Source organism: Gobio gobio (genome assembly GCF_949357685.1).
Source record: "Gobio gobio genome assembly, chromosome: 13".
Classification (NCBI taxonomy): Eukaryota; Metazoa; Chordata; class Actinopteri; order Cypriniformes; family Gobionidae; genus Gobio; species Gobio gobio.
The window spans coordinates 40514224-40528589 of record NC_137106.1 but is presented as its reverse complement, the minus strand read 5'-3'; the positions used below and the strand labels follow the sequence as shown (position 1 = coordinate 40528589).

Here is a 14366-nt window from a genome sequence, read left to right as displayed (position 1 = left end):
ATTACTAGCCCTAAATTGCTCCTGTCCCAACTTTTTTTGAAATGTGTTGCAGGTCTGAATGACAGGAAAGGATGCATATTTACAAATGACATGAAGTTGACCAGACAAAACATGAAATATTTTGTGTTCATATTGTCTGCAATGAAATACAAGTCAAAGTAAATGTAGAAATCACTTTCTTTTTTTTTTTTTTCGTTTTCCATACTGTCCCAACTTTTTCTGATTTGGGGTTGTAAATGACAAATAAAAAACAAAGTTGCACAAAATGTCAAATGGAAAGGGACATGGTGGTGGAAAAAAATATGAGATGGGAGGAAAAATCATAAGTCGGTGCTTTTGTTTCTCGGGGGAATGCAAAATGTTTTGCGAGAGAACGCAGTTTTTCATGGCGAACGCAAAGGTTTTGCGAGAGAATGCAGAATTACTCTGGGGAATGTAAGAAAGTTTTGCAGGAGCGCAGTTTCTCGGGGGAACGCAAAACATTTGCGAGAGAAGGCTAAAGCATTGACTTATAATTTTTCCTCCCATCTCATATTTTTTTTCCACCACCATGTCCTCTTAAGGGCTTCATAACACTGTAACCCAATCACTGCACCTCAATTTGCACTGCACACTTTAGTATATTAAAATGCTTTTATAGCATTTATTAATATTTTTAGTGTTCATTTTTTGTATTTGTTGTTTGTCATTTTTATTAGTTTTTAAATATTTAATTTTTATTAACCTTTTTATTTAAATTTTATTATTTAAATTTTTTTCAGTAAGTTGCCTAATTTTGTTTTTTTTTTAATCTAATATTTATTTCATTTTAATTAACACAATTTTGTGGTTTTTGTTAGTGATACAGGGTTCCTACGGGCTTTGGAAAAGTATGGAAAAGTATGGAATTTGATTTGAGTAATTTCCAGGTCTGGAAAAGAATGGAAAAATATTTATAATTCCAGACTAATGTCCCTATTTCGTTTTATAAATATAAAATTAAGAATTTCTAAATGTATATAAATATATACAATCGTTTTTTTTTTCATTGCGTTTGGATCAGTCTGCCAGTGCTGCTGATCGTTTTTACACTTGATCTGCTGGAGTTTAGATCTGCAGTGATTAGTTATGTTATCAGGCGGCAGTTCCCATCACAGCACCCCTACCTCAAACTGCTTGACTAAAAACACCTGGAACGTTGTCCTTGATTTTTACATTTGAATGTGGAGTTCACGGCAAACAAAATGGGAAAATGCAAGTTTTCCAAGGGCTGGCTTGCCAATCCTAAATATAAAGCCTGGTTAGCCAAAGATTTAAAATTTACAAAGAAAGCTATTTGCAAACTGTGTCAAATCATTTGACATCTCCAACATTGGGGAGGCGGTAATTGTAAGCCATATGCTAGGCCAAAAGCATCGTCGTCTCATCATAGCATCCACCACACAGTCTCACAACGTTAATGGCCCAGAACAAGGTGGGACCAAGACCGACCACATCAAGTCACGAAGCCCATAATGTACCGATTGATCAAACGTGAGCATTTGAACTAGTCAGTCTAACGTTATCCTTTAATTAACTTAAAGGGTTAGTTCACCCAAAAATGCAAATTCTGTCATTAATTACTTACCCTCGTGTCGTTCGACACCCGTAAGACCTCCGTTCATCTTCAGAACACAAATGAAGATATTTTAGTTGAAATCTGATGGCTCAGAAAGGCCTCCATTGGCACAATGCACGGTTCACTCTCAAGACCCATAAAAGGTACTAAAGACATTGTTACAAATTCCATCTCACTACAGTGGTTCTACAATAACTTTATGGAGTGACGAGAATAGTTTTTGTGCGCAAAAACACCTAAATAACGACTTATATAGTGATGACCGATTTCAAAACAATGCATCATGAAGCTTCTAAGCGTTATGTATCAACGAGTCGAATCATGATTCGGATCGCGTGTCAAACCGCCAAACTGCTGAAATCACTTGAATTTGGCGATTCAAACCGTTGAATCGACTCACTGATTCATAACGCTTCGAAGCTTCATGATGCCGTGTTTTGAAATCGGTCGTCACTATATAAGTCGCTATTTCGGTTTTTTTTGCGCACAAAAACTATTCTCGTCGCTTTATAAAGTTATTGTAGAACCACTGTAGTGAGATGAGGAGTGTAACAGACTTGTCGGCGCTGATGGCATTGTGGGTAAGTGCGTCGCCATGTAGTGCTGTTGTGCTTCGGGAGACCCGAATTCGAGTCCTGCCTCATGGACTTTTCCCAATCCCGCCCCCCTCTCTCTCCCACCTTACTTCCTGTCTAGCTACTTTCCTATCCTAATAAAAGGCAAAAACGCCAATACTAAATCTTTAGAATGTAGCATACTTGTTAGCAGTTGAATTTTAAAAGAATTTATCAGAACAAGTTAAATATGGTCGGAAAAATCTGTAGGGAAGTCTGGAAGTTTGAGTCTGGAAAAGTATGGAATTTTGAAATTAAAATTGTGTAGGAACCCTGGTGATAGCAACACTGCCACATACTGTTTTGTTTATGATTAAAAAATCTCTATATGGTTGTTTTGATCAGCCTTTTAATGTGCTCTATAAATTAAATAAACGTGTAACTTGACATACTGTGACATTATAATGAAACCTTTCAGCAACACATTTCAAGTAACGTGTGGCAGAACTAGGGGATGTGCAAAAGTACATAATTTAAATATTGACTAGTTCTTGGGTTGTGTAAAAGTCCCCCTGTGGTGAAAATCAAGTTTTTAATGTTTGTTTGTGGTGTTTTTAATATGCTTTCAGACAAACCATGTGCAGATTCATAAGTCAACACCATTGCTGAGTAGTTATAAATATTAATAAAATTAATATAATATTAATAAACATGGTTTTGGAATCGCCAGTGTTTCTTGCATCACAAACTACCTTGTAACCAATCACGTCAACGTACAGGCAAGGCTTTAGCAAATCCTTAACTATGACCACTCTGAAGCAGAGGCGTCTCAAGAGAAGCCAGGTTACCCCAGTATATTTTTGTTGATATGAAAAATCAGGTAGATTTAGCAATGTAGTGGGTGTATGATGTATATTACGATGTTATGATGAAATATACGCCTCTCTCCACTGACATTCTGAGTTGTTCAAAGCGTTTCTAAGGAGATGGCAGACGGGAACATGGTTTGTGTAACATTAGCAACACATTATGACATTATACATCATGGTTAGAATGCTGATAATAATTGATGCTGGTAAATATGCTTAATCAAAGCAAAAAATATTTTTCTTAATGCAAATTTTGTGATTATTATCGTAACACATTATTAGCTGTTTGATAACATACTCAAATAAAAGGCTAATCATATTAATTACCGTTGTGTCCGGCGTTGTAAAAAGCGATACCATTGTGCAGCGTTGACCGAGTGGGTCTCCGAGCTGGTGGGAGTGAGTGGAGGTGGGGCTAATTTGCATATCCATAGATCATGTATGCATTTTAATGCATTAAGTATTTTTTTCACAGGAAAAACTGGTAAATGTGTCATTTTGGTGACCAAAGATTAGTTTTAATGGATAAAACCCAGTCATTTTTACTTCATTAAGTTGTACAGATAAAGAAATGGTACTTTTTTTTTTTTTTTTTAAGTGATGTATACTACCATACATAGATGAAGTCATAAGAGTAGCCTGAAATAATGCTGCTGTATCTATGTGTTCAGGTGAATGAGACAATACTCCGACCTCATAATGTGGAGCCGCCGCTGACGGACCTGCAGCTTGCCGAAGAACTCGTCAAGAAAGAAATGATCACCATGATCCACTACGACTGTCTGCATCACCCCTTCAGTGATCTCCAGGCCAAGAAGGGTAAAGGAGTGGGATCCAGCTCCAACAACGCCGAGCACATCACCTACCTGGAGAAAACACCCTATGATAAGATCTCAGAGGAAGAGCTCAAAAAGGTTTGCTACTTTTGGTTAATTATTACACATGGCATAGGCACTTTTTTTAATCTGGGAGGAAAATCTGACTGCTTTATTTTAAAATGATTAAATTATACTTGGGAACATGCAATCACGTCAACGTACAGGCAAGGCTTTAGCAAATCCTTAACTATGACCACTCTGAAGCAGGGGCGTCTCGAGAAGCCAGGCTTTGGAGAGGTCTTGAAATTTAAATATGTAAATGTTTATTTATTAAAAAAAATTCTGTGTGAATCTCTAGAGCGTTTGTGCAGGTACAGATACAGCATGACCTGGCAAATTATTAGAAGGGTGCAAAATACTTTATTTTGGGTTGAATTTTGACAAAGAAAATGGAGCCTATTTCAGGATAATTAAGATGCTTTGACTTTCTTTTTTGCTTTGCTTTTTTGACTCGATTCCAAGTTAAGCATATTTACATTACTGTCATTAACTTTTTCTATTAGGGCTGCAACTAACTACTATTTTGATAAGTTATTTGTATTTTAAAAAGGTAATTTTTATTTGAAAAATGGTATTCCATATGCGATTTGGTAATTCATTGTTGATTTATTTTCTTTAATATCGATTTTATTAATTAGTTATTGCAGTCTGCTTTTATTACACATTTTTATTACATTTTCTGTCATTATTTTACATTTGATGCTTGGGTAATCTATACATTTTCTTCCATTTAATTGGATTTTTTTTTAAACGTTTACTTTTAATTTTTTTATGGAAAAAATCTAAATGCTTAATGGAAAATTAAATTTTTTATGCTTAATCGTCAGAAATAATGTCACCTTGCAAAAAATATTTTTCTTTATGCAAATACGATAATTTTTATTTATATTTGGTTCCGGCATCGGTTCTCTTCAATCATAAGTACAAAGTACCCTTTGTAGTCAAACCCAAATCATCAGAAGGCTCATGCTGCATGTGTGTGTGTTTGACAGGCTGGAGAGCTGCTAGGCCAGGAGATGGAGGTGGTGAAACATGGGATGAGTCATGGAGATCTGTCTATGGAGGCTTATAATCAGGTGTGGGAGGAATGTTACAGTCAGGTCCTGTACCTGCCTGGACAGAGCCGCTACACCCGAGCCAATCTGGCCAGCAAGAAGGACAGAATAGAGTCTATGGAGAAGAAGCTGGAGGTAAGATCATCATCCATATGTTCTGTGCGCTCCCATTGCGTCCAGTAGATGGCGTCATTGTCTGGCTAATAGAAACGCATGTTCAAGGATTTTAATTATTAATCAGGGTTATGATAAAATCACTTGGGCGTCTTATTGTTTTTTGATTCAATTTATTCTGTCTATTCTTGTGCTCTTAAAAGGCTCTTTCTTAAGTGTCTTTTTATTTTGCTGGGCATTTCATTTAGTCTTTTAGATTAAAAACAATTTTTGTATAGTTTTTACATATATTTTTAATTTACATTGATTTTGGTTTGTTTCCTTGATTTTGCTGGGTACTTCATTTTGTGTAACTAATTTATATTTACATTTAATCTTTTACTTTATACATTTTTTTCTGCTATGCTTTTAATCTTTTTTTGTATTTTACTTTTATTTTAAATGTATTTTTAAATTGTATAAAATTTTTATTGTATATTCAGTAATGTTCAGCGTTTCTACTAGAAGTAAGAAGACGCCCATTAATTCGGATCTCTTCTTAATGCTCTTAAAAGCCATCCAGTGTGTTAACCTTGTAATTAACCAGTCAAAAAAAAACTGTGATAAATCTGTTAATTCTGATTTAATGAGGATGGCTCTAAACTTCTCCTGGGCATTCATGCTTGGTTTAACACAAACTGAAATGTTCGGCACCAGTAAGACAGCCAGCTGCCTGCAGTTTCAGGATGTGCACATGTGCAGAGCTTCAGTTCATTAGGACACCCCCTGTTCCACAAAGACTGTGTTTGTGTTCATATGTCTTGGCTGGGAACGTGTGGCGGAAACTTGGAGGCCATTCACACAGCAGCACGTTCAGAGACGTGGGGGAGTTGGTGTTCCTGCAGGAAGAGGGAAGCCGTGGCACGCGGCTCTCATTCAGAGAATCGTCAGGATGTATGCCGGCAGCATCTGCACTGCACATTTATGAACAGGCCGCAGCTGTAATTAGATTTTATATATATATATAAAATTATATGATATTATTTATATTTGTTCTGCCTCAATTATGTGTAGATATATATATACATATAAAACATATATAATAGGAAATATATAAATATGAAAATAGCTTCAGTTATGACTTTTTTCCACTTGATTTAGTCTAGTTAATTTTGTATCAAATACAATGTGATTTTCGGTGATCGAGATCTGGCTGCAACAGCACATTTTTCCTCTTGGGCGAGCGATTCGCGGACAGCTTACCCTGCTGGTGAATTGCCCTTATGCCAGCAAACCAATGAGAATGTGGACTGTGATGACTATACATAACAGAGTTTGGGTGCCAAAGCTGTTGTGGATCCACTTAGCCGGAACTCAGATTTGAAAAAAGATTCCCGTCATTTGGCAAATAGATGAGCTTTAATACACGAAGGGCTTGGCTATGCAGAGCATTCACAGCTTATATGGACCGCATTTCTCACAATTGTTTAATTTTGTTAATATGAATATAAGGGAAGTTTTTCTTCCTTCAAAAATGTTAATGTTTTCATATCCTTCAGTTGATCAGCTGATAGTCACTTTAAGATGATCTGCATTGGCTGACAGTCATGTCGGTTGTTTTCCGGATGTTGCGCTGGTCTCGCACTGATCTCTCCTCGTCTCGGCTCGTCTGGGATGTTTTACCCTGCCAGAGATGCCCAGTCAGGACTTTCAGCTGGCAACAGGACGCTTGCTGGAAAACGTCAGGCGCTCGAATGAAAACAGATCCATTATAATTGCATAATGGTTTGTTAAAGCCCAAAGACATGGCGTGTGTTTCTGAGGCCTGTGTTGACATTGGAAGTTTATTGTTTTTGTTTCCATCTCATAACTTTGTAGAATTCACCGCTTTTATGCATGTCACACATTATTGCAAAATTGAATGTCTGAAAATAGTTTACGTTTGCAATGGTTTCAATATTTCGTGGTGCCAGTGTCTGAAGGCAAAAATTGAATCCTGGTTTTTCTCAGACCTCCCATCACAACATGACAAGAGCAATAACTGTTTCATGTATAAGTATGTATATGTATATGTGTGTGTGTATATATGTGTATATATATATATATATATATATATATAAAAAATATATAATATAATATATAATATAATATATAATATATATTATATAAAATATTATTATTATTATTAATAAATTTTTTTGCTGGGCATTTCATTTACATTTTTAGTTTATATTTCACTTTCTTTTTTTGTCTTTTTTATCTAGACAAATTGAGTCTGGCTTCAGTGAAAAAGTTTCACATGATACACTTTCAACACAGTTTAAAAACTAATGCAGCAGGTAGTTCAGACTTTGAATCGTGATTGATTGAATAAACCACATGCAAAGTTATAAAATCATTCTGATTGCAGTGTGCTTTGTAACCGTTCCCCTCACTTCCTTTGTCAATGACAGATTAACAGAGGTCACATGACCACAGAGGCCAAGCGTGCAGCAAAGATGGAGAAGAAGATGAAGATTCTTCTGGGCGGGTATCAGTCTCGGGCCATGGGTCTGCTCAAACAGCTCAGTGAACTCTGGGATCAGGTGGAACAGGCCAATGTGGAGCTTCACACCTTCCAGGAGCTAAAGAAACAGGAAGACCACGCCATTCCACGCAGGAAGGAGGTGAAAATCTTTACTAAATCCATTTGATGTTGTGAAATAGGGGTGTGATACACTTAGCTCACAAGACCATATTGGGTTTACAAGAACGACACGACCATATTATAACTATTTTTAAAGACATCTTCAGACAATCTTGACAAAATATGTGACTAAAAGACACGAAAATGCAAAACAGTGCGGGTGCTTTTTGATTTGTTTTAACTAATTTAGGGATGCATTAACAATTTTGATTTTGGTAATCAAGTAATCAATTAATTATTTTGATTGATTAATCGGATAATATTTTTTGTGGTAATGCATATCAAATAACAATGAGGCAATAATAATTGGTTCAAATAAAGTATCAAAGGCAAGTAATCATATGGTTTTATTGAACAACACTGTTAAAATGCATAATTTATTTTACTTTAAACAACAATCAGCTTGTACAGATGTACATTACGTATTATAACAAATGCCTGTAGAGGACGCCAATGACCTGGTGTCTGTTATTGTTACATTTTACAGCGTGATCAAATTCTTTTTTTAATATTGTCCAAACATAAATGTCCACTTAATATTTTGCCACTTTACGATAGAAAGCTACAGCCACTTTAATTTCCTGTAAATTCCTTATATTTTGAGATTGTGATGAACAACACATTACTCAGAAACCTACAGCACATATATTTATTTAATTGAATCACAGCCTTTGAGATTTCACAACAAAATCAATTAATTCAGCAATCGTGACAGCCCTATATTGTAACAAATGTCACTTCAGTTCTACTTTCCGAGTGTTGGACAGTACTAGGGCTGCCACTAACGACTATTTTTATATCAATTAATTTATCGCAATAATTTTGCAGTTTTTTAAAAAAAAACATTTAATTTAACTTGCAACTTTGGCATTCAGTAGTGTACTATAAAAAAGTATAAATGTAAACAAGCCCTTGACATGTAAAGCTAAAAGAGTAAAAATGTAAAAAGGTACAAATTTGTAAAACAACAAAACAAAAAAAGAGAATATCCGCAAATACTTTTTATATAGAATAGTGTTGTCACGATACCAAAATTATGACTTCGATACGATACCAGACTAAAATACCTCAATATCGATACCATGGCAAAAAAACAGTAAAAGTAATTGAATATGACAACTTACTATTCATTGTTTTATCATTGTTTTAGGGTTAAAAAAACCCTAAAAACTCACTTTTAAAACTCATGTTCCTGCCAGGTTCCTGCCCTGCCCTGCTTCACACAGAATATTAGGTCCGGCCCTTTAAGAGCTGCACTGACCCAATTCATTGTAACACCTGATTTCTCATTCAACTCTGTATACGTTCACTAAAGACATATCCGACTGCGTTTACCCGAATACTCGCCAGGACGTGCATTTGTACATATATTTTACCATTCAAACCCAATAATCCACGAAACTGGCGTCGCGATCTGTCTGAGTGAAAGGCATGTGCGTGCTTCAGGTCAGAACCCGGCAGTGCGTGCGAACACGTCCCGGCCGCTGTTTCTGTTGCTTTCTTTTTCCTGAGCTGCGCGTATATATTTGACTGTTCTGCTTCCATTGTTTAGTGAACGTGGAAGCAGAGCTCACACACACGTCCTCACTCCTGCTGTCACACAACAACGCTAATTAAGAAATACTGCTCTTATTAGAGTGCTGTCATTTTTAAAGTACCAGTACAATACAATTTCATATCGTACCCAACTTACCCAGTCAACTAAAAATATTGACGTCGACTAATTAACAGCGTTGACGCAGTCAATTGTATCGACCAATCGCGACAGGCCTAGACCGAACAACAAGATGCAAGCACTGTAAAAGGTTTTGCCACAAACTCTAACTCCTTCATTCTGATATTGCGAGACCGCTTATACTTTGACGAGAATATTGTTACATTTTAATATTGCGAAATCTTGTGACACAAGATCTTGTTACACACCTAGTTTTGATCGATGATTTTACATTAGTTATACTAAGTAGCTTTAATACATATATGTATGTATGTATCCATCTATCATCTATCAATCCACTGCTAGCTGTGCATTAAACTATTTTAATGCATGATGTGGAAGCAAAGAACCACCCGATGCAAAGTGCATTGAAATAGTTTAAATACACAGCTAGCCATGGATTATCCCACTTATACCAAGGTCATTTGCCAACATTGATAACTTAACGCTGTTATTGATGTTTGCAGCGCAATATTTGACCGGAAGGGTATTATTGATGGTTATTTTCGTCAGTCACGGCTTGTTACATCTAGCATTCTGCCAGCTTTGAATCAGACACAGAGGTAAAGTGCGTAAAATTACATTTAGTTGAATGATTGAGAGGGATTCGTACCTGTCTGTAATTGTTACTGTAGGTCTCACTCAGTAAATATCTGTTCTTTACTTACTGTTAATATTGTATTATTATTTATTTTTGGCCAGGGTTGCACATTTAAAAAAAATTAACATTAAGGCCTGAAGAAATAAAAATGAATACTGTACATTAGGGGTGTGCAGTAAATTATATATGTATATTATTATATATTATTTAAATTATATAATTATTATGAAGTAAATTATTAGCCTGACAAGCCAGACCCACATCAAGATGTTGGGTCTGGAAACTCACCATTGACAGGGCTCAATCCGAGGGGCGGCATAAACGGTTGTCTTTCAAATTCCCTCTGCACGCAATTGGATAGCGCCATGAGCACCACAACCAACCAGAGCAAAGAAGAAGGTGAAGCCGAGCTAACGTTAGCTGATAGACTTTCGCCGTATCCAGGAGGCAAAACTATGAAAATATCATCTTTTCTTAAGAATGACTTCAGTGCTGTTCTTTGTTCTTTCAACAAAGAGTCTCCCAGAGTCGCGGCCAAAGCCGATTCAAAAGACTGCTGTTAGTCAGCTTCTTTGTTCACGAGTAGCACGCAGAATCTCGGCAACTCTGCCGTGACGTGCCGTCATTATGTTAAGCCCGCCCACTGACTCTACACGCGCTGTGATTGGCCTGACCCGGGTTTGGTTTTTCCAGCTCTCAGGTCTACCGAGAGTTGCTAGACTACACTCGTGGCAAAATACATTTTCTGCTGTAGGGTGCGTCTAGATTTCTAGGCTAGTAAATAATTTTTATTTTTTTCAAAAATGTTGTTGATAATTCGATTATATTTTGCTGAGTGATATTTTGTGCTGGTACCATGGCTGGTTTAGGCCTGTCATGGACCGCTGTCTCATGAAGACATTCATATTATGTGCAGTGCTCAGTTCACAGTAGCAACAGTTTATTAAGGGCTAGTATTAGCCACCATAAATTGATTTCCATTGATTTTTTTTTTCCAAACTTATTAGATGTATGCCAAAATCTTACATTAAAATTAATAAAAAAATGAAGGGCTGTCACTAATCAAACAAAATCATTATTAACAAAATCCACCTTTGCATTGCATAAGTGACACAGAAGCGGCATCATTGATATACTTACACTGCATTTACAATTACATAATGATTGTGAGAGATTCTGTGTATGAAACTAAACATGCCAGTAGGTGGCAGCAAGTCACTGTCTTAATGAGGGAGTCATTAATTTAACCGATTTGTTCAAATATCTGATTCATTCAGGAACAAAACAAGTGTCTTTATTGAATGGGTCATTGAATGAATTAATCAGTTTAATGATTCAGTGACGAATCACCACTGTGTGTTGCTCGAAGACTGTGTTCTGCTTAGCGAAATAAAGGAAAAACCGACAATAAATTAATATTAAATTGCTTGGTGATGTACAGTAAGTGATCAGAAAGTAATAATTTTCTGTGTTGTTCATATCCAGGCCCTGAGAGAGGATGTTCAGAGGCAACAGGACAGAGAAAAAGAGCTTCAGCAGAGATTCGCAGACCTGCTCCTGGAGAAACAGACGCTCTCGCAGAAGTTCTGAGCGGGACGTTCATCTTAAACATCCCTGCTTCTCCTGTAGTCAGTACAGTAGCTGTTTGTGTGCTAATCCTAAATCTTAGCCTTACCGTCCCGCTTCAGTGTGCACATCAGCATGTTTTGCATCTTTACTGTGTGGATCCTTTTCTTTCTGCTGTAATGAACTGCTTTCAGCTTCTTAATGTTGAGTTTGAGTTTCACCTGCTGATCAAGGACCATCAGGATCTAATTCACAGATTTTTGTTTTTAACTTGTGCAAATACGATGTAAGTGTAAATATCATCTGTTTTCCAGTATGTGTTTCCCATGTCAAGCATTTTTTAGGTTTGTTCTGAATATACATAGCTTTTGCTCCTTTTCAGGTGTAAATTGGAATGTCTGGCATTGAAAATGTACATCAAAATAATTCATCAGCGCTGAGTTGCTCTGAATGATTTCAAAATGAATCATTTTGTTAAAGCTTTCATTCTCAAATCTTACTTCATATTTGGCCTTCTGTGATCATCTATGCACTTGAGACTGACTATTATTTTGCTGGACATCTCCGCTTTTATTTTTTTTGTTTATATTTTACATTTTTTAACATTTTGTTTGTTTTACTGGGTAGTTTATATTTTGTTAAACTTGTTTTAATTTTTACATGGGTACTTCATTTTATTTTTGTTTATTTAAAAAAAAAAAAAAAATCTTACCTTATCCAGTATTTTCTTTATTGGCAAATTAAGTCTGGTATCAGTGCAAAAACAGCTTCACGATACTCTTCAATTAAAAAACAAATACACTTTACATTTGATTGAATATCATTAAACACAATACTTGTACAAGAACGTTTGTTTGTTTCATTGCAATCAGAAACGGTCAGCTTTTCATTATGGTGAAAGAAACCACTCTTTATATTATTAGTCTGATCTGGGGGGTATTCCAGAAAGCAAGGTTAACTTACGTCACATAAACCCTGTATACACTGTAACAAAAAAAAGTTGACAATTTAAAATTGCAAGGCATCTTGCTGCACAGCGTTTTTGAGTTTACTCAACTTTTAAAACAAGTAGTTCACTTAACTCAAATAAATGACTACGTTCACGTCTTCCAATTTTAAGATGTTTTGTTCAGCTGATTGAGGTTTTTATAGTTTTTTGATTTTGTGTTGAATTTTTTTGTCACCATCATGGTGATAGTGTTTTCTTTAGTTGGGCACTTTGAAGACTTTTTAATGTTAGTGTTTCTCTGGCTGCTGTAACTGTGTTTTCTCTTGCTTTTGCCATAGCAAACTCAATCAGATGCTGTCGGCTGCCCAATGATGAGAATATAATCATTGTGAAGTGGCTTAATTCACTGATTTTATGTGAGCAATATACTATTCACTTGGTTTTATTGTGATTCTAGAAAAGATCCAGCATGGTTTTAATCAGAAAAGCTGAATAAGGTTGAAAACAGATTGTACACTAAGCACTTTGACCCCGTGTGAGATTTACTCCCACAGACATCAAGAGTCAGCCTATGAATCTCAACAACGGTGACATGCTTCATGCCGCAATGCATTCTGGGATTAATGCATTGTTAAATTGTTGCAACTTGTATGCTTGTTAACCTGCATTTACAAATTAAATTTACAATTAATACTAGGTTGGTCCAAAGATTGTTGAACCAACAAATTTTCACTGGTTGAGCCAACTTTTTTGTTTTCTGTTCAGTTAACTAAAACAATCATTAGTCTAATTTTTGTGAGTTGGATTTTTTTACAGTGTACTTAGTAGTTGCTAATATCTTTTACACTCAGCAAAAACGATATAGAGTGGGGAGAACAAGTATTTGATACACTGCTGATTTTGCAGGTTTGACCATACAAAGCATGTAGAAGTCTGTAATTTTTATCATAGGTACTCTTCAACTGTGAGTGACGGACTTTTCTGGATTTTTGTTTTAGATTACTTCTCACAGTTGAAGTGTACCTATGTATCAAATTCTTGTTCTCCCCACTGTATGTATAGTAACTAAGTACATTTACTAGGGCCCATAGTGTTGAAAATGAAGACCATTGTTATAGGTAAAATATTACTTTATTATCACTATTATACAGGGAGTGCAGAATTATTAGGCACGTTGATTTTCTGATCATATTTTTTTTCCAGGCACATTTGACCAATTCCAAACCACAGTAATCCTAATAACTACTATTGATTTAGTATTTAATAATGTATAAGTGATATATAATTGTTCATGAAGGCTGGAAATGAAAATCACCTTATATTCAGGTGTGCAGAATGATTAGGCATGTTTTCTTTTACAGATAAATTGAGCCAAAAAAGAGATTTAACTCGGACTGAAAAGTAAAAAAGTATTAAATGCCCATGAGAAGGATGCAATACTAATGCAATACTAGACATTGCAGTTAAGGCATGACCATTGGACAGTGAAATGCTCGTTGGGTCAGCAGGGTCAGACAAAAACATGTGGCGGAGAAAAGACACCTGTTAACTGCAAAAGAATTAAGGTGAAGAATTAAGGGTGAAACCATCAGGAACCCTTTAGTCTCCAGCGCCACCATTTTCCAAAGCTGCAACCTACCTGGAGTCTCCAGAAGTGCAAGGTGTCAGGATCTCAGAGACTTCAGTTAGGTAAAGAATCCTAAAAAATGACCCCCACTAGATAAGAATCACAAGCTGAAGTGTTGTAAAATACATGAAGAAGGTTTTTTTTATAGGCTTTATGGACAGATAGGTTGAGAGTGAC

General features: G+C 36.0%; 1 protein-coding gene across 1 annotated transcript in view; it reads left to right on the top strand.

Annotated features, from left to right (window-relative positions):
- The window catches only part of cdc5l (CDC5 cell division cycle 5-like (S. pombe)), a 28515-nt gene extending 15224 nt beyond the window's left edge, over positions 1-13291 (top strand). The window contains exons 13-16 of the mRNA XM_079832391.1: positions 3692-3934; positions 4891-5088; positions 7500-7712; positions 11533-13291. Of these exons, the coding sequence (XP_079688517.1) occupies positions 3692-3934; positions 4891-5088; positions 7500-7712; positions 11533-11637 (759 nt within the window). The 3' untranslated portion in view covers positions 11638-13291. The remainder of the gene's footprint in view (positions 1-3691; positions 3935-4890; positions 5089-7499; positions 7713-11532) is intronic.
- Positions 13292-14366: the final 1075 nt, after the last annotated feature.